This window comes from Populus trichocarpa, chromosome 14, assembly GCF_000002775.5.
Source record: "Populus trichocarpa isolate Nisqually-1 chromosome 14, P.trichocarpa_v4.1, whole genome shotgun sequence".
NCBI lineage: Eukaryota > Viridiplantae > Streptophyta > Magnoliopsida > Malpighiales > Salicaceae > Populus > Populus trichocarpa.
The window spans coordinates 4182622-4202244 of record NC_037298.2 but is presented as its reverse complement, the minus strand read 5'-3'; the positions used below and the strand labels follow the sequence as shown (position 1 = coordinate 4202244).

Genomic DNA, 19623 nt, shown 5'->3' with positions numbered 1-19623 from the left:
GTGAGACGCTCCACTGTCAAGGAGCCAGGATGCCGGACGTGGAGCATTGGATGCATAATTGGCCCGGGGTTCCCATGGTGTGGTGGATGGAGTATGTGAAGCAGGAGAAGAATTTCTTGGCGAGTTGACTGGAACTAGTCGAAAGGAGGGACATCTTTGAGCAGTATGTCCTTGGATCCTGCAAATTTGACAAAATCCCAAGTATGGGCGGGAGGGACGAGTACCTTGGGGTGTGAATGAGCCACTGGATGGCATAGAAGGGTACCTGTTGTTGTTATTATTATTAGGACGCCATGCAGGAGTACGTGATGGTGCAGGGAGACGCCAAAGTGCTGAATTTCTATATGTGGGATTAGTTGTGGCAGGAAACTGAAGGAAATCCGGTTTAGAGGGGAGGACCGTGGCCTCAAAATTGAGTAGTTTTTCATGCAATTCTTCAAATGTAATAGGCATGTCTCTAGCTTGGACAACACGGGTGAGTTCTCTGTATTCATCACCAAGGTCATTAAGTATTTTGTCAGTGAGATCCTCTGCATCTAGTGGTGCTCCAAGAAGAGCAAGTTCATCAGCTTTGGCTTTGATAGATTGCAGAAAGACAGTGACACTATCAGAGCCTTTGGTGAGCATTTTGAGTTGGCTTTTGGTTTGTTTTATGCGACCTCGAGAAGGCTGCGCGTAGGTGGTGGCCAGGATAATCCATGCTTCACGAGCTGTTTTTGCTTGGGCAATAAATGGTATGATGGCGGGAGAGATGGAACCAATAAGTGCATTTAAAATTAATTGATCTTGTCGAATCCAGAGAGTGTGAGCAGGATTAGAGTTGGTTGTTTCATTCAGGGTGAGAGCGGCTGAGGGACATGGCTTTGAGCCATCTATATATCCTAAGAGGTCATAGCCAATAAAAAGAGTTTGGAATTGTAGTTTCCATGACAGATAGTTTGAGGAGGTGAGTTTGAGAGGGGTTTGAGCAGCAACATTAATACTAATAAGGGTGTTTTGAGAGTCATTTGTGTTTTGAATAGAAGGAGAAGAAGTAGTCATGGCCGTTGCTGAAGTTAACAGAGTGAGAGCAAGAAAAATGAAATTTGTTCCCTCTGATTTAGCTCTGATACCATAAAATACTGTAAAAGCATATCATTCTCATTGATAAAGCACCCGTATAAATACAAATCAGAAGTGTTTGAAAAACCTACAAACTAGGAAGGTTACAACTGAATCCTATAATTTATGAGTTACAGCTACAACAAACAACGTTTAAATATATTTGAATAATCACAAGCAGATAAGGAATAATGCAAGCTAATAAGGGAGAGCAGTAGATGATAAGGAAGCAGCAGAGGATAAGGAGGCAACTAATTATCTTTGTTACATCTCTATTACCTGGGACCTCACCTAATAGCTTAAGCTATTGGGTTGAGATGGTTCTTTGACATGGTATCAGAGCCTTGATGACCAAGCGGTCACGAGTTCGAATCTCACCATCCCCATTTAATTGATAAAAATTAAGCACAAGGTAATGTGGGCCTGTGCAAGTTTCAAGCCCAAAGGGCTTTCACTTGAGGGGGTGTGTTGGAGAATAATATAAATTATATCCTGGGATCTCACATAATATCTTAAACTATTGGGTTGAGATGGTTCTTGGACAATGTACATTCTTTTTAATGTTTTTCTTAACAATTCACGGACTTAATTTTATATAAAAGATCACAAAGTGGGTGGTTTACAATTTTTCTACTATGATCTACTTACAATGTGTTTGAATTAAAAAAAATTGAATGTAATAAAAAATATTTAGGTAGTAGAAAATTATTTAGTATTTTTATTAAATTCATAATAACAAGTCAATTTTAAAACCTCTTGATTTAACTTTTTATTTAGCTCAAGTTTAATATTAAATCGTGTATGTGAGAGTTGTTCCAACATGCAAATGTATCCTATTCAACTAATAAAAAAAACAATGAAATTAATATAAAAAATCTCTCAAATTGAATTGACTTGATGTGATTATCTTTGTGGATTTAAGAGTAACTTGGATGATTATTAAAAAAGAAATGAGAATGAAATTGAGGAAAAAAAAATAAAATTGAAATAAAGAAAAGGAGGAATGAAAAAAAAATGGGGAGGGGTAATTGAAAAGGAGAAAAAGAAAAATGAGCTTCAGTGAAGCTTCATATTAATTCTCAATCTTTTTAGTAGAGAAGAAGTAATTCTTTTTTCCACCCAACATAGACAAGATCAAAATTGAACAATTCTACACTTGTAAAAAATAATCTCCTCAATGTCTTCCATATTCATGAAGCTTGTGTTATTTCTCTCTACAAACGTCATCACTTGTATGTGCGTGTTTATGCTGGAACTGGCAATAAATAATGAAAAAAAATCACGAGCATATGATCAAGATGTAATTTCTCAAGGGTTTAAGAAGACAAAAAGTCTTTGGGATCACCAGCCAAATCTCCATCCGTACAACCACAGACATTAAGGTACAAGAAATTAATGAACTTAGCTTTATGTTCCAAAATTGCCAAGAGGACTCCCTCAAGAGCTGGGGTGTGAAAATGATCTCGCAATGTGAAGATAAACATAGCAGCGTCAGCCAATATGATCCCATTTTCCTTGTCAACATTCTCGGAAAAGTAAACCTCAAACTTCAACGTCGGTTGCGGACATTGAAAGCCATGTCTCACCGGTGCCGTGGGGTATTAAAATAAATTCATTGACTATTCCAATAACGATAATAAATATTTGATTAATTAAATGCTAAAAATATTGCTTTAATAAATGTAACCTTCCCAGCCTTTTCGGCTTACATGGAGTATTTGATTTATTTGCACGAACACGTGCTCCGTACCCACCGTTGGAGGCCTACTGGTTTTCTTTCTTTCTTTTCTTTTTTTCGAAAAACAAAATGCTTAGTTAATTGCATAACCTAGCGTTATTTAGTTATTTTCTTGGATCATCAGCCGCTGTCTGCAAATTTTATTAAGCTTCCAGTAGCTGAAGCATTATAAAATTTGAAGTTGTTGTGTGGCATGGAGCACGAGAGGAAGCATCCAGTCAACCTGAAAACCCATCATTTAGAGGTAAAAGTCATTAATTATTTTTTATGAAAGCAATAATCAGAAGTAATGGCCAATCTATGATTTAGACGGTAAAAAATTAACTCCAACGTTATATAAAATACGAGAATATTTTAACTATTCCAATAATATTTTTCTTAATAGAATATGTGTGTCATTGTTGAATTGCTAGGAAGCATTGTTTAAAAAAAATTGGAGGAGGATCATTATATTTACTTACACAATCCAAATTATTTTTATCCCATTTGCTTCAAGATTTTATTTTATTTTAATCAAAATCCGTGTAGTTGTTTGCTTCTTCCCCCGTGAGAGATGGAAACATCACTATTCTATATTGTTAAATGAAATCATATATATTATTAATGATAACCCGTTAGCTAATTAATTAACACATGGTTTATCATGTCCTTGCCTCTTGTTTTGATATTAAATTAGGAGCATCCCATATTCAGCTGCCTAGCTAAAACGTACAATGAAGAACCTGTACTCTTTTCCCATGCATTAACCACAGTTTGGGTCTTGCTGTGGAAGTTCTTCAACCACAGTTTGGATTGTTGGCTTGAGTTTCTGACCAAGTCAAGCATCCTAGCTAGAAGATGAAGGGCCTGTAGAGATAATGTTACTTAATCCTTAATGTTTTACTGCGGGCACGTCCTAGAAAGATTGTTGGCTTATGCTAAATTGTCATAAGTGCTGAGCAGGTTTTCCTGAATTCTGCCTAACATATTGGGTCAAGCTTTACTGCTTTCATTATGGTTTTCAATTGAATATGTTTTGCCCCTGAAAACAAGAAGGTTAGTGCATTGATTTGATGATTGATATCTATGCAAGTAACCTTTTTTAATGAATGCATGTATGATTAATCTTCTTGTTTGGATATTTTTTGCCCACCACGAATATATTAAACAAATAAATGTATTAGAAAATACAAGTTGGTAAACAAATCTTCGTATGTCTATCATACTTCAGGACACTTTATGTCTATTATATATGGTGAGGTATGATTTTTTTTTTTATTAAGGAAAACGATGCTTATAACGGAAAATACCATGTGATTTAACCTAATTAATTAAATTGTGCGATTTCTTCAAGCGCATTTTGTGAGAAAACGAGAGTTTTTCCCGCATAAAAAAGGGTAAGTTTCAGCCGGTAAAGGCATCAAAGGAAAATGAAGGAACGACTAATTCAACTTTTACTCGGAACATGTCGTTTTGCATAGAAATTAAATTCATGCATTACAATCTTCTAGCTATAGTGGATGAAAAACTATTACGCAATCAACTTGAGTACTTTCTTGTTGAAATTCTTAAAAGATATCAAATCTGGAATAATATTACTTATCTCTACACATACCGAATCTAAGCTTCAAAATAAAAAAATTAAATTAAATAACAAGTTTTTTAAAAAATCAACAACATAGAAAGAAAAAAAAAAACTCAAGAAAATTCTTTGATTATTTATCACTCATCCAAGACAACTATTTATAGGACTTAAAAACTAAAATTTTTAACACTCATAGTTCATGAATCTTCATAATTTATGGATGTCCATAATTCATAAAAGAATTCATGAATGTTTATAGTTTATGATTTACTCATAATAAAATTCATTCTCATTATGTAATTAATATATTGGTTCATGTATTATGGACTAAAAAAAATTACGATCAAACATGGACTTAATATAAAATATTTTTTTATTAACCAAGCTCAAGCCCAAACTCGTGAGCCCATAGGCTCATTATCCAATTCATAAAGCTATTTTGGGTTTGAAATTTTATTATCCAAAAGTTCTTTAAGAATAATTTTCCATTCATCTTTAATTGGAATTTTTAAATAATTTTAATATTTAATGTTAAATTACTCATGTTTGATAACAAAATTCATTATGATTTTAACCTTAAATTTGAGTAAACTTCACATATAATTTGACTTTAAAATACCCACTAAATATTTTATAAACCAATTCTAACATTATTTCACACAGTTATAATTTATTCTTAATCAAAATTGAAGTTAAATAAACAGTTAAAAGTTGAGGTTGTGAAATTACTTAGTAAGTAGTGTGGATATGGTTTTTGATTTTTGTTCCACTTATATTATGTGTGGTTAGAAAAACAATTAGGAAAAAATTAGTCATGGAGGAAAGTACGTAGTAGGAATCAAAAGGCTAGAAATTTCTTATTAGGGATGAAAATGGATACTAAAGGGTTAAGTATTGTATTATTCATGTCCGAATTCAAATAATTATCCAAATTCAATCCAAATCCAAACATGTATGAATTTTTGAAATTTAAACCCGATCTTATCAGGTTTCGAGTATTCATAACTTGAATATAACTCAAATCTGAAACTTTAATGCTATAATTTATAACTATATACATATAATATTTTTCAAAATTATTTATTTATTTTAAGTTGAATTTGAATTCAAATCGGGTTTCGTGCTGACTTTTTGCCTTCAAATAAACTGAAACTTGATCAGGTGTTCATGTGAAATCGCCATCCCAATTTCTCATTCATAATTGAGAGATGCGATTGCTGGGTCGAGCTTAGAGGGAGGGATCCTTCAAGGGCAGGCTTTCTCCAAGCTGGTTGAGTGACTTATTGGCCACTAGTATTGGCCCAATTATTTCAAGCCCATCAAAACCTTAAGCTTTCCTTCGAGGTCTGGCTTTCTCCAATCTGGCCCAGTGAATTAAAGGGCATTATTTGGCGGGCCTATAATTTCAAGCCCATAAAAACTTTACATTTACGGCCCAGTAAGAAATTGACATTATGATCTCCTTTCCCTCAAGGGGATGATGAAGCTTACAGAAGGAGAAGAAAATAAATAGACTGCTACCAATCAAATCAAACAAGTGACTGTAAATAACTATCGTATCGTTAGCTCACGAAACAAAAGAAATAGCAAGTATTAGGATCTAGATCCAAAATGACGGATACAAATCTGGAGTTACAAGAATCCGGTTGGGAGGAACTACGAAGAGAAGCAAGAAAGATCGAAGGAGATCTCGATGTTAAACTCTCTTCTTATGCTAAACTTGGCTCTCGATTCACTCAAGGAGGAGGAGGAGGAGGTTTGGATTCACTTTTAATTTGTTTTTTTCTTCTTCTTAATTTCCAAGTGTAATAATGTGGTAATTGTTTCTTGGAAATTCAATAATTTTTAGTCATTAGTGGATTATCGGTGTTGATTGTCATGGAGTGTGATTTAGGTTATGTCGAGACTGGTTCGCCAACAGTTGGATCCAGTAGGTCATGGAAATCAATGGAAATGGAAATTCAATCGTCACTTGAGAAGTTACTTGATATAAATGATGCTATGAGTAGATGTGCTGCGTCTGCAGCACCAGCCACTTCAGTTACTCAAAAGCTAGCAAGGCATAGAGATATCCTTCATGATTTTACGCAGGTTTGATTTTTGTTTTGGTAAAATTGGTAATGAAGTGCTTAGGAAAGTTTTGTTGTATCGTATGTGATGCGTGTATTGGCAGCAATGCGGATGGGAAATCTGAAAATGGATTTTTGTTTTTAGATTAATGTGGCCTCGTTCCAATTTGAAAAATTAGGAAATGTGGCTTTATTAATATGGGAGGAGTATAGAGTGGAGAAAAAAATACAAATTACAAACTGAGTATAAGAACCTTATCCGGAATGTAGAAAATGCTGGTGTCGACATTTTAATCTTTTGTCGTGGAAGACAGTTGATTTGATTATTAATGTCATTGTGTTTAATTTCCATCATATTGTCGTGATTGCGGGCATAATCGGTTTCAGTTCTTTCCTTCTTTCTTTGTTTTTTGCGTTTTTTTATTGGTTGATTATATGATTCACACTCTGTTTTTCTTTTCCTTATTTTTTTGTTGCATTTTTTTATTGGTTGATTATATGATTCGTGCTCTGTTTTTGGGACTCAATTGCTAGTTCCGCACCTTAAACAGTGTGAAAAAATGCATCAGTAACAAGTTAGTTTTCTTGTGGTGCTCAATCAAATTTTCAAAGGGTAATTTGAATTCAGCAGTATGCATCTGATCTCATAGAAAGTTTCTTCTATGAGATGTCAAGAACCCAGCTGGTTTTTTTCAAAATCATCAAATTCCAAAATATTTTCTTGGATCTGCAAGTGGAATCTCATTTTGAGTCTGATGTCATTTTAAAATTAAGTGTGTTCCATTTAAAAATATTCATGCTTGAGTGCTGCTTGTCTTGAGCAATGAAGTAAGCGAGGAGAAGGTTTGGGAGCCTAACTTATATACATGTGATACTGATGCACACAATCACTGTTTTCAGTAAGTTCCATCTTCTCTGGTCTCATTCCCATTGGTGTCTAAGTTCAACTCAAGTTCTTATTCAAAATTTCTCTTTCTAGTCGGCAGTGGCAGCATTATTTTTGCAGCGTCTCGGTTTATGATTGATAGCAAAGCCCATGATAGCGCTTCAAAGATTAGTAGAGAGGGGAGAAGAAAAAGGAAAAAATTTCTATACAGAATTGGTCCTAAATTAATTTTTTTCATATCATTGTATATGTTCCGTTAAACAAATTAGCAGATTAGTTAGATGCTAAAACTATAGCATATTAGGAATTTTCATACAGCTTTTATTTCAAACAGTTTTCCCCCTTTAGGACTGCTTCTCATTGTATTATATTCCTAATCATTTGATTTCATTGTGGACATGACATCTATTCTCTTGAGCTAAGAAATGGTATTTTATTGGTTTCTGTCTCATTGATCAAATAAAATTTGTTACTTTAGGAGTTTAGACGAATCAAGGGAAACATAAACTCTATGAGGGAACATTCAGAGCTTCTGAGTTCTGTCAGAGACGATATTAGTGAGTACAAGGTGGGTATCATTTGAACTCTTAAAACTGCTGTATGTTCTCATGTTTTTGTTTCTCAAAATTGAGGTTTGTTTTCTGTGTACTTACAGGCATCTGGTAGTATGTCCCCGAGAGTGCAGTTACTACGAGAAAGAGCTGCCATCCATGGAAGCATATCTCACGTAAGACTTTCTCGCTTTCTTTTGGCCATATCCATGTCAGATTCTTTAGATTAATATTTCTCCTTGCACATTTCTTGCCATGCATGTTGATGGAAAAATAAATAAGGATGCTGGGATGGACAACTGGCAATATTGAACTGGATGGAGTTAAATAATAAGTTTTATTAGATAAGAGGTAGAGACTGAAGAAAATATGGATGGGATGAATAAAAATCATTGACTAGTTCCAGTAGCGAAAAATGTTAGAAAATGAATGTAATTGGGTGTAAATAGTGAGAGTTTTTTTTTCTTCCCCTGATGCACACCAGTTTTACTTATCTGTCACTAGACCCATAAGTCTAACCACCACCACCTCCACTGTTCCACCTTTAATTGGGTTTGAACCTTGAACCTCTACAGCTTTACTCCACTTGCACTCTGTGAAGTGGGAGGTACATCACCCAGCTAAAAAGCTTGGTTTATGAACAGTGTATGTTTAATGCATTTAGATTTCTAGTTTACTAACAATGTGTCGGGCAGGGGTGGATTTTTGGGGGATTGAAAATAGGTGGAAGGGAAATATGGTGAGGAATTTGGTTTTCCACCCTATGGATCACCAGCAGAACAAGGAACTAAGGAATGGAATGTGGAAAGAAATTTTCTTTCCATGCATACCACTTTCAATCTCTCTTATTTGGAGAGAAAGACTTAACATTAAACATGCTTATATACTTTCCCTTCATTAGCTAGTGATTCTCTATCCCTACACAATCGAACCTCTAATTCTACAAGCCACCTGTCCATTCTCTCCTTCAGTTTATCTCTTCAAATTCCTCTTCTTTGATATGTGGTATTGCCATAACTTTGTTATATACACATGTTGGCCTACTGTCCAACATCATAGAAATGGATATTGATGTATTAAATCTATCTTTACATCCTGTAGAACTTTGCGATATCAAATGTCAAAGATGCTGTGTCCAAACTATGGTTTATTTGATTGGCAAATCTTATGTCCAAATAAATGGAGACAAAAATGGAAGGGAAGTTGATTACTAGTTAGAAGTTAAACTTCAATAAATAAGGCGATGAGCATAATTGCAACGTTGCATTCATAATTTTCATTCCACCTCTTGTTTATGTTTTCAAATAAAACAACTTCCATTTTCATTCCTCTCCTTTTTCACGTTTCCCAAACATATGGACTGAATATAATATTCCCTTCTTGTACTTTCATTCCTCCCATGGTCCCATTTTCTTTTCTCACAACTTTTTAGTCCCAAACATAGCATCAGTTACTCACTAAAGAGCAGTTGTCAATGCTATGTTCATAGTATCTATTTTCTGATGCCTGCTTCCTAAACAAAGGGCTCGATGTCATGGAACAATTTAATTAAATGTTGACCTAACATGGTTTAGAAAGATAAGTTGCGTTTGTTCATTTTACATTTGGCTGTGAACTAGGTGTGTGGCCTCCTTCTATCCCTTTCACTGATCTCAATTATTAGGCATAAAGATAGCTACAATCATTAGTGACTTTACCAGATATTTATTTAAAAGCACTGCACCGAATTTTCTGGTTATTTACCACTGAAAAACTTTCTACCGGAAATAGCTGTTTTTGTACTTTTTAGGTTTCCACTTGTCTGAATTATCAGTTGTCATACAACGCATTGTGCATATCAGGAAATCCATGTTCTTTTCCTTGTGTCATATATAGAATCAAGTTGCAATGGCACAGAGCTACCTCAAGTGGTCCTTACAGAGAACCCTGTTATATTGGCTAATTAAAAGTGAAGTCATACAGCCTATAAATGTTGCACGTGATGAGTTGACTGACTTTGTCCTATGCAAAAGTGGTAATCTTGAAACACCAAGTTGTATCTGTAGTTTATCTCACATGATTTACTTTTGAATTCTGAAGCCCCCCTCAGTAATTAATGGCATTATGGTATAAGCTGTGGACTTCCTTTGTCGGCAATTGCTTCTCTGATCTTTAGTCAATTGACAATGCTGGTTCACGTCTGTGCAGATTGATGATGTCATAAATCAAGCTCAAACGACCAGGGCCGTTTTGGGTTCTCAAAGGGCTTTTTTTGGAGATGTTCAGGGGAAAGTGAAGCTTCTAGGCGACAAATTTCCAATTATCCGTGGCCTTCTTGGTACCATACAATAGCCATTTGTATTATAAACACTTATTTTCTGATATTCAGCAACATTCTTCAGTTGCATAACAATTTATTTTTTCTTCTGTTTTCTAAGGTTCTATCAGGAGGAGACGATCAAGAGACACTCTCATTCTGTCCGCTGTTATTGCTGCTTGTACGTTGTTTCTTATTATCTACTGGCTCTCAAAATAACAAATGCTATTAATTGTTACAAAATTTACAAAACGATGATGCTCTTCCAAAGCAATTTTGCTTCTGTAATATGTTGTTAGGATGGATGAAGTTTTGTATGCATCAATGTGGTGCCATTACGCCAGAAGTATATCATTTTGTTTTATATGGGATTTTTGCTATTCCAAATACATGGCTAGATGTACCACTGTACAGATGAACAGCCACACAAGGATCTAGATATCAACAAAAGAAAGAAAACGAAGGTCTCAACATGTCTCGTTGCTGCATAGGAACTGCCTGTCAGCTTGATGCCTCCTTGTCATGCCTTAAAGCATCAATGTCTCTTCTGGTGCAGCTTTTAGCCTTGTTTGGATTACCTCAAACCTTTGCTGCACGGAGTGTTTGCATGTGCAATGACACACTGTTTTTCCAACTCATCAACCTCACATTGAATGCACATAAATTTTACCGGAGGGTGCATGTGAGTGCCAGGCACTTCTCTTGCTGTCTTCATTTCTTGATATGGAATTGTCCATCATGTCCTTATTTGTTCAAGTCTCAATGTAGGAATGACCGTGGAGGTCTGTGGAGGCAGAAGATGTATCCTTCATCTTCGCTTTCACGAGGCTTCTTCACTTCCATACCTGCCTTTATTTTATCAAAGTTATTTTTTTCCCTCCAAAAATCAAAGCCAAAAAATAAATTGAACACTGAAAAAACAAAAACTCAAAAAAACTTGAGCAAAATGGATCAAATATCAAAAAAATATATATAAAGAACACCAAAATAAATCAAGCAACATGAAATCCAAAATAGACTAGATTTAGTCAAGATAAAGATACATGCATGTTGGAAATCATGCAATGATTAATAATCTAATATCAACTCACTTTAATTATCATTTTAACATCATGATTTTGTCAAAATGAGTTTTGGTTTAAACGTGAAATTCTAGGATTAAAAACCATTTAAACACGTTATTAATGCGAATAAACACTAGATTATTGGTTAATCATGCATAAGAAAGAGTTTTGTGCAAAGAAATTAACCGAAATTGGTCCAAACCTAGAAGCTAAGGCAATGTACTTTTCAAAAATACAAATAACATTGTCTAGAAATCCAGAAAAATGCCCAGCCAAAGCAGCCATTGCCAAGCCCAAAAAAGGATATTTTTTGCTTCTAAAACATGCTCTTTTTATCTTAACAAGTCACAATATTACACACAAACATGTTTAAACCAAAAACTAAAAAAAAAAATCAAAGCATCAAAATCAAGCATAAGGTACCAAATAAATAAAAAACTATCAACTTAAAACAACCTATATATTCATGCAACATGGATTTGAAATTGGTTTTCTGAATCCATTTTGTGCATGAACATGTCCAACAAACCCAAGGTAAACATCTTTACTTTAACATGTATAGCTTAAGTTAAACGAAAATTAAAACAACATTGTATATCAAAAACAAACTTAAACAACAACTTTAATATGTTAAAAACATCAACAAAACTTCAAAAGAGCCTCATTAAATAAAAAATACAGCAACAAAGAGGTGAGTGCAACATCTTTTGTTAAGCATTTTAAACCTTTTTTTATGCTTTGAAACATAAATAAAAAACAAAACAAATAAAAAACAACAAAAGTAGGCCACAAAGGACCTACCTTTGGATCAGCAAGATATACCTAGAACAACTACTCTCTCTTGGCTTTTCTTTGAAAATTTTTGCCTCTTACAAACTTGCAAAGCTTCAGAAAACTTTTGTATAGGCTTTTAAACCTCTACACTTATGTCTTTTTTTTTTTGATATTTATATTTTTTTTTCTTATCTTATCTTATCTTTTTTTTTAGCCTCCTTTTTTTTTTTTTTTTATCTTGAGGGGGTATTTATAGGATTTTTTGAGGTCTTGAATCTATTTCTGACTTCTTGATTTTGAGGGAAGTATTAATTGTAAACCTTTGATAAGAACCCATTGAGGAACCTTTGTGTGTGAACACATGAAAAACAAATTGGTTTTTGCATGATGGTTGCACTGTCAAGGCTGATTGAGTTGCCTATTTTCAAGGCCTCGTTGAAGCAATTATGACACCATCATCATCCCCTGAGATCACACGAAATTGGTAGAGGGGGTGCACATCTTTTATTTAGATCTAACTTTGATCATTTTGGAGGTTAGTAGCTCCACATTCATTCATTTGAAGTTGTTAACTCGATCAGCCAAAACTATCAAAACAGAGATGCAAGCTGGCGAACGATGTGTCATTCACCTTCTCTTTATTAAGTCTGAACTATACATCGTTTAAGGTTCTTAATTTAGGATTTGAAAATTTTCAATTGAGTCCCTGTTCTTCCAATTTCTTTTAATTGTACTTGTAATTGTCTCTAAACTTTTAATTTCATGCAATTTCACTATTGTCAAACTCAATTGTCAGCTCCAAAGTTGACCACTATTTTATTTTCATCATTGGTTCTGAAGTTGTGCATTTCAACCCTCAATTGACTAACAAACTTCTATTTTTCAATTTAGCTCCTGATTTGGTCAAATTTAGCCTTTACATTCACACATCTTTTCAGTTTGGTTCTTAGTTTTGGATTTCTTCAATCAAGCCCTTAATTGCCTGTCAAACTTTAATATTTATGCAATTACGCCCCTGATTTGATCAAATTAGCTCTTAGAAATTGCAATTAGATCTCTAGACTTGAATTTCTTCTAATTAAAGCCTAAATTGATTTTAAAAATCAATTCTTCTTGCAATTAAGCCCTCAATAAATTCAATTAAACCTTGAAAATTTTCAATTGAGTCCTTAAACATCTAATTTTAAATTTTCTTCTTAAATTGAATTTTCTTTGCCAATAAAGTCTTCATCAGTCGAAAATACACTGTTAAATTTTTCAATCTTGTATATTTTGATATTTCTCAACCAGTCTTTGACAATTTCTTGGATGTTCTGGTATATTCTTCTTACTGGTATATATTTTTTATTTTCTTCCAATATTTTTTTTAATTTTTTTGTGTTTTCTCTTTTCTTTTTCTTTTTTGATTTTTCTTTTTGTTTATGTAGGGCCCTTCAAAATGGGTAACAACAAGATTAACGAGCATGTGAATAGCATTTCCGGATGTATATCTTGTCCTTTATTTTTCTTGCAAAAGCTACCAACAAATGGCCGAGACTCTCAATAGCCATGTGAATTTTAAGCATCACTGAAAAATTGTATGCAAAAGCTTTCACCGTATGAGTTGCTGTTGCATATATAACATAAAACAACTATATATGGTCCATCAGTTAACCCAACGTGATTTGGCAGTTAGAAATGGGTCATATATGGTACCATTGGCAACAAATGGTGTATACGTATAGTGATTCCTGAAAAAAGAACAACAAATTAATTTAGTGTATTGAAGGCGATTTGGACTCCTTTTAAGATTGGTGATGCATGTACATGCAATATTAAGATATAAATAAGTATGTAATGATAAACTTGCTTCATTAATTAATAAAGTTCACAGGATCATTTATAAGCAAGGTTTCTTCACACACACACACACACACACACATAAATATATATCAAAGATATTTCATTGTTGTATGTTTTGCTACATAATGCAATATCAAGGCATCCGCTGCAACAGAAAGAAGTTGAGGAGTGAAAATCAATAACGTGGGATGGCTTTAAAGATATGCGATATCTTTTTCATCTAGAAATAAGGGGGGAAATCCAAAACATTAGAGGAAAGAAGTTTTAAAATCTAACTGGCATCTTTCTTGTAGCTAGGCTGGATTTTGGCAGAAATTGAACACCGTAAACTGCTGAATTCATACCAATTTATGGCGAGACAGTGAACGTGAGGTGCTTTACAAAAACAAACAAGAAATGGATCTCATTTTCATGTCTTTTGCAACAAGCCTCGAGGTTTACAGCTTGAGATGGCTCTGTGTAACAGAGGCTTGGCTACCTCCCTAACTCAGCGATATAGTGGCAGTACTTTTTTGTCACGGTAAATTTGTACACTACCACATCCACACACCACCCTATTACTCAGAGCTTGAGATGCCAAAAGAAACAGCACAGGCCTATTATCATCATCTTTATTGGATTTCTACCCTATCCGTATTCTTTCAGGCTTTTTACACAGAAGGCTTGTTTTTAACTCTTGTGCATGTATATATGTTATGCTTGTTCATAATGGAAGACGAGATTGTTGTTGTTGTCGTAGTTCTTACTATATTATTATTGTTATTGTTATCTTTATTATTTGTGTGTGATTATATAATTGTTATATGAAGTATGATGTGAATAATTGTTAAAAATTTGATGCATTGATGAGAGAAACAAATACTACTACTAATTTTTCCCACCACCTCTAAATTAAATAGTTGAAATCTGATATATATTCCATTTTATTTGAAGATCTCAGATTTAAATCCTGAAATTTGTATAGGATGACGAATTAGGAAGGGAAGTGAGGATATATATATATATATATTGGTGTGATTATAAATTTCTTCAAAATGTCCTCTAACTATAAGAGGGATGTTGGTAGTGTTCCCAAACAGATGATGCCAGAGATTTAGCTGGTGATTGCTTGTCAATAGTGTGATAATTCTAAAAACCTGAATCAATTTGGGCATGGCACCTGCAAACAGTGCTTGATATTTTGTCTTAATTAAAACCTTTTTCAGCCATAAAACAACTCCCTTACCCAAAAAAAGAGAGAACATTGAAAAGTTACAACATATTTGCTCAGTTACCACAAACTGTGCTTGATATTGCTGTAGGACTTAATTTACTAAAATCTTCAAAGGATTATTTCCAAGTATGTGGAGCACGTAAAAGAAATAAAAACAGCTGGTCCTTTTACGAGGCTTGTGACCCATTATCTGTATATTATATGTTATGCTAATAATTATATTCTATTTATACATATATAAAAAAGAAAAGGATATTGTCAAGGGTTTAATTTCTTGTCTTAGCAATCACATTTTATGTGGACGCTACAGAAATAACTTTCCAATCATAAGGCATCTTTATACATATTTGGGAAGGCAAGACAGGTCCCATGTTCTCTGTACATAGTCTATGTTTTTTTTAAAAACGTGCTAAATAATCTAATGAAAGTTATTGGTTGATGGAGGTTCCAGCTACATATGCAAATTGTTTAATAAGATGTAACATTAGCTAGAAATGGCCATTAAATCTGGCAAAGTAGAAGTAAAATAAATTATGAGGGTACGTACTTCCATTAACGACAGCAATTTTAGACAGCTAAATTCGATCTGCCGTGGAAGGTCTCCTCAGCAGGATACGATCAATTGTATGTCTGATTCTGATGTCCATTTAATGTGTCCCACAATGAATATTTACAGTATTAGTATGTGCCAAAGAAGCTGATATGTCGAGACCTACTTATCAACTATCATCCGTACAACTTGATTACTATGAACATCTTCTGTCTCCTTAATTTATTATCTCTGTTCAGAGTAATTACGATATTCAAGTTAAGATCTTCCCATCTGTAAATTATCATGTAAATAAGATAAGATAAATTATAGGTGCACGAATTCATCCTATATATATATATATATAATTGATCATATCGGTGCAGTAAATTCAAAAACATTGTGATTGGTATGATCCAATGAACCCTTTATGAAAAATCTTCCTTCCACCATATTTATCGTATCAATCATTAATTATTTAATTACTAGCTGGATCAGGTTGAATATGTATTGCTTATATTATTTATTATTGTAATTATCATAAAAGCTTTATTGTTAAACCCTAGACTTAATCATAACCAGTTTAATTTGTTTTGCAGTATTTTCTATGGATTAAAAAAAAACATGATTAATGATGAACACAATTTTTTAACACGAGGAACCAAACAAATCCTTGTAGTAATGAGTTTTGTAGTCCCTGTACCACTCAATATTTGCTAGTATGGTAACTTTTTTATAGGCACGGTTTATTCGGTGCTCGGATATTGGGAACTGGAGAGTAAACCAGTAAACAGCAAGCATCCACTTCAACGCCGTTTCCTGTACTAAACCCTTTTCTAAGGCACCGAATCCTCAATGCTGAAAACAAAACATAAATAAACCGGTGCTCGTATCCTCATAGAAATCTCTAAATAAATGCTGCATATGCGGGTTTCTATTTAACGAGGAACCAAACAAAATCCTCAAGTCCAACGAGGGCAGCCATGAATGCTGTTAATTAATTCTATATATATATATATATAAGAAACTTAATTTAGAATGACAAGTCAGGACTCTCTGTCATTTCTAACCGCGTGACTGAAAAATCTTCTCTTTAAAAGCAATTTTAGGGAAGAGAAAGCCACCCATTTGCACACATGAGCTAGGATGAAAGGATGGTGATGCTTTTCAAAAAATTCAGAGAAAAAATGATAGCCATCTTTTTTAGCAAACCTGGGGTGTTGCAAGAGAAAGTAAAACCTATATATAGGTGATACAGTGTAGGCTAGTGGACTAACTAAACGAGCTAAAACTTGTCCCAAAGATAGAGAAGTCTATGCAAGGACAAAGAAAGTAAATTCAAATAATAAAGTATCTCTGGCTTCCTGGTGCCCCTGACAACTACGTATCTCTGTGCATACATGTGTGTGTGCGAGGGCGAGAGAGGGAGATACCTGAGTGGTCAAATCGGTTAAGATATAAAAGCTTTAACGTTTCCTAACTTTATATGCTATTTTTTTTTTTTGTTATTTATACTATACAGAAGTATACTAATGTGGTGATGAATTCCCTCTTATAATTATTACTACAATAATTTGATTGGTTTCTTTTCAGGTGCTTTTACCGGATGTTTGTAGTTTCGTTCAACGAGGTCTGAGTTTTTGAAAGGCACGGAAGAATTTACTAAAATCTGGTATTTAAGTCGAGGGCTGTAAACATTTCTGCAACAAGTCTATTTTCGTTGCCATGCTTGGGATCACCACATTAAGCATGTATCATAAAACTTTATGATCCTTTAATTAGTGGCCATCGCCAACCATTTGGGACTATTCTCCCTTGTTTCTAACTTCTTCTTTTTTCTCATAGGATGAACCCTAACACTTATTGGCGGTGGCAAATAAAATTTTTCTTAGCAATTAAGTTGTTGGGCATTTTGTATGTGATATAACTTCAACAAATCACCTGAGCTAATCCCAAACTAGCAGTAAAAGATATGGAAAGTTTCTACTTTTGAACAACTTTAAAACTGCAATAATAGGAGATTTGATTGTTGAATCGGGTTTAAATTTTTCTAAATGATTCTACAATCAATGTTCTTATGAGCAATCATAAAGTCACTGGTTAAACTATCAATCTTACAGAATAAAGTTTCAAGCTCGAGTGCTCCTGTTTGAGCTAATTTTGTTATTTTACTCTGTTTTTTATTGGATTCTATGTTTTTTTCAAACTTTTTTTATTTACTTCATGTTTTCATTTCTAATTGTTTTCTTCTAGATGTAAGGTTTTCTAATATATTTAAAGATCTTATAAATCTTTTAAGAAGACAACCACTAAATATTTTGTTTTTAGATAATAAGATTGTGAATTCAGAGTTCATACTTGCAACTCTGTTCGCTTATTAAACCTTCAATGTTTTTATATTGTTGTTGTTCTATTAAGCTTTCTCTTTCATAAATTATAGTATCCTTAAAATATACACATATAAACCCCCGCTACTAGTAAAAAAAACATATATATATATATATATATACTCACAAAACAATTTTCAAAAGCAATTTCAACAAGAAAGAAGAAGAAGAACCTAAAATAATTTGATGATTAACAATCCATGTGATATACGAATCTCTAATGCACATAAAGCGCAGCACCTCAAATCTAAAACTATCATAAATGATTAGGAAAAAATGATTGATGAATATAGAATGGGGGGGGGGGGAGAGAGAGAGAGAGAGAGAAATTATCTTGCAGGATTAGCCAGACTCCGAATGATTATTACACTACCAGAATTCTTATATTTATCGATGGAATTTTTTGTTGGTATTTGTACTATCATTCCATTGGTAATTAATTTATCGACGGGATCACAAATAAAAATGCTCTATCGATAAATCATTTGTCGGTAATTTTTTATCTGTTAATAAGTCTGTTGGTAATAAAAAAATATTATCGTCGATGAATTTACTAACAGGAAAAGCTGGCTAAAAACAAATTACCCGTTTCATTCCATCGGTATTTCTCTCGGAAGCTTGTCATATAACCGATAAAAATATTGTATGCAATTCCGTCGGTGATTATTTAAAAATATATATTTTTAAAAAAATCTATTTAACAAAACAAGAAAAATAATTAAATAATTAAAATCTATATAAAAATCCTATAAATAAATCAACTAAAAATTGCTCTCATATGAAAAACAAAATCCTACAACAACATTCATACAATTATTAAAAACATAAAAATTTAAAAATAAAAAAAACACAAAAAATAAGAAAAAATAAAAATCTTACCTTAATGTAGTTGCGAATGAAGCTGAGAAGAGAAAAAAAAATTTATAAAATATATTAATTAAAAGAACCTAGAAAAGATGAGAAGAGAATATTAGAAGACATACCTGAGTGTGGAGAAAAAGAAAAGGAGTTGAGGAAAGAAGAGAAGAGAAGAGAAAGAAAGGGATGTTGATGTTTTTTATATAAGAGGAAGAAGAAGAAGAAGAACAGGTCTGTCTGTTGTGAAATGAGGGATTCTAGTCTTTTTATTGGTGTATTTTACTGACGGTTTCATCGACGGATAATTAAATATTAATATTTTTAACCATTTTGTCAGTGATTCTGTTTGTAATATTTAATTAAAAATTTTAATTTAATAAAAAATTTTAGAAACCACCAAATCTCACCGATGACTTTTCAATTTATCGGTATTTCGTCTGTAATATTTAATTTAATAAATTTTTTTCTAAAACCCGCCAAATAAAACCGATGAATTTTCAATCCGTCGGTAATTTCGTTTGTAAAGAACAGTAACTAACAATACAATTGAGAAGTGAACAGTTCCAAAGTTTTTTGAAAAATACCGATGGAAAATTCCGTTAGTAATTACATCGGTAATTGACATGATGAACAGTGTTAAGAAGATGTGAACAATTTACCAATGAGTTTACAGATGGATTTTATCGAAGGTATTAAAACTGTCGGTAATTCCGTTGGTATAAATAACATTTCATCATATTTTTTAGTTTTT

General features: G+C 33.3%; 1 protein-coding gene across 1 annotated transcript; it reads left to right on the top strand.

Annotated features, from left to right (window-relative positions):
- Positions 1-5872: 5872 nt before the first annotated feature.
- LOC7497352 (Golgi SNAP receptor complex member 1-2) lies at positions 5873-10571 on the top strand. The gene is made up of 6 exons (XM_002320677.4): positions 5873-6159; positions 6298-6494; positions 7837-7926; positions 8014-8085; positions 10097-10226; positions 10327-10571. Exons 1-6 carry the CDS (start codon positions 6015-6017, stop codon positions 10422-10424), a joined length of 732 nt encoding a protein of 243 aa, XP_002320713.1. The 5' UTR covers positions 5873-6014; the 3' UTR covers positions 10425-10571.
- The last annotated feature ends 9052 nt before the right edge of the window (positions 10572-19623 follow it).

What these genes read in the sequence shown, in the direction of transcription:
- LOC7497352 (XM_002320677.4), top strand. Translation starts at nt 6,015, where the DNA reads ATGACGGATACAAATCTGGAGTTACAAGAATCCGGTTGGGAGGAACTA. An exon ending in TCAAGGAGGAGGAGGAGGAG is followed by an intron (nt 6,160 to 6,297) that starts GTTTGGATTCAC and finishes AGTGTGATTTAG; the next exon opens with GTTATGTCGAGACTGGTTCG. An exon ending in TCCATGGAAGCATATCTCAC is followed by an intron (nt 8,086 to 10,096) that starts GTAAGACTTTCT and finishes ACGTCTGTGCAG; the next exon opens with ATTGATGATGTCATAAATCA.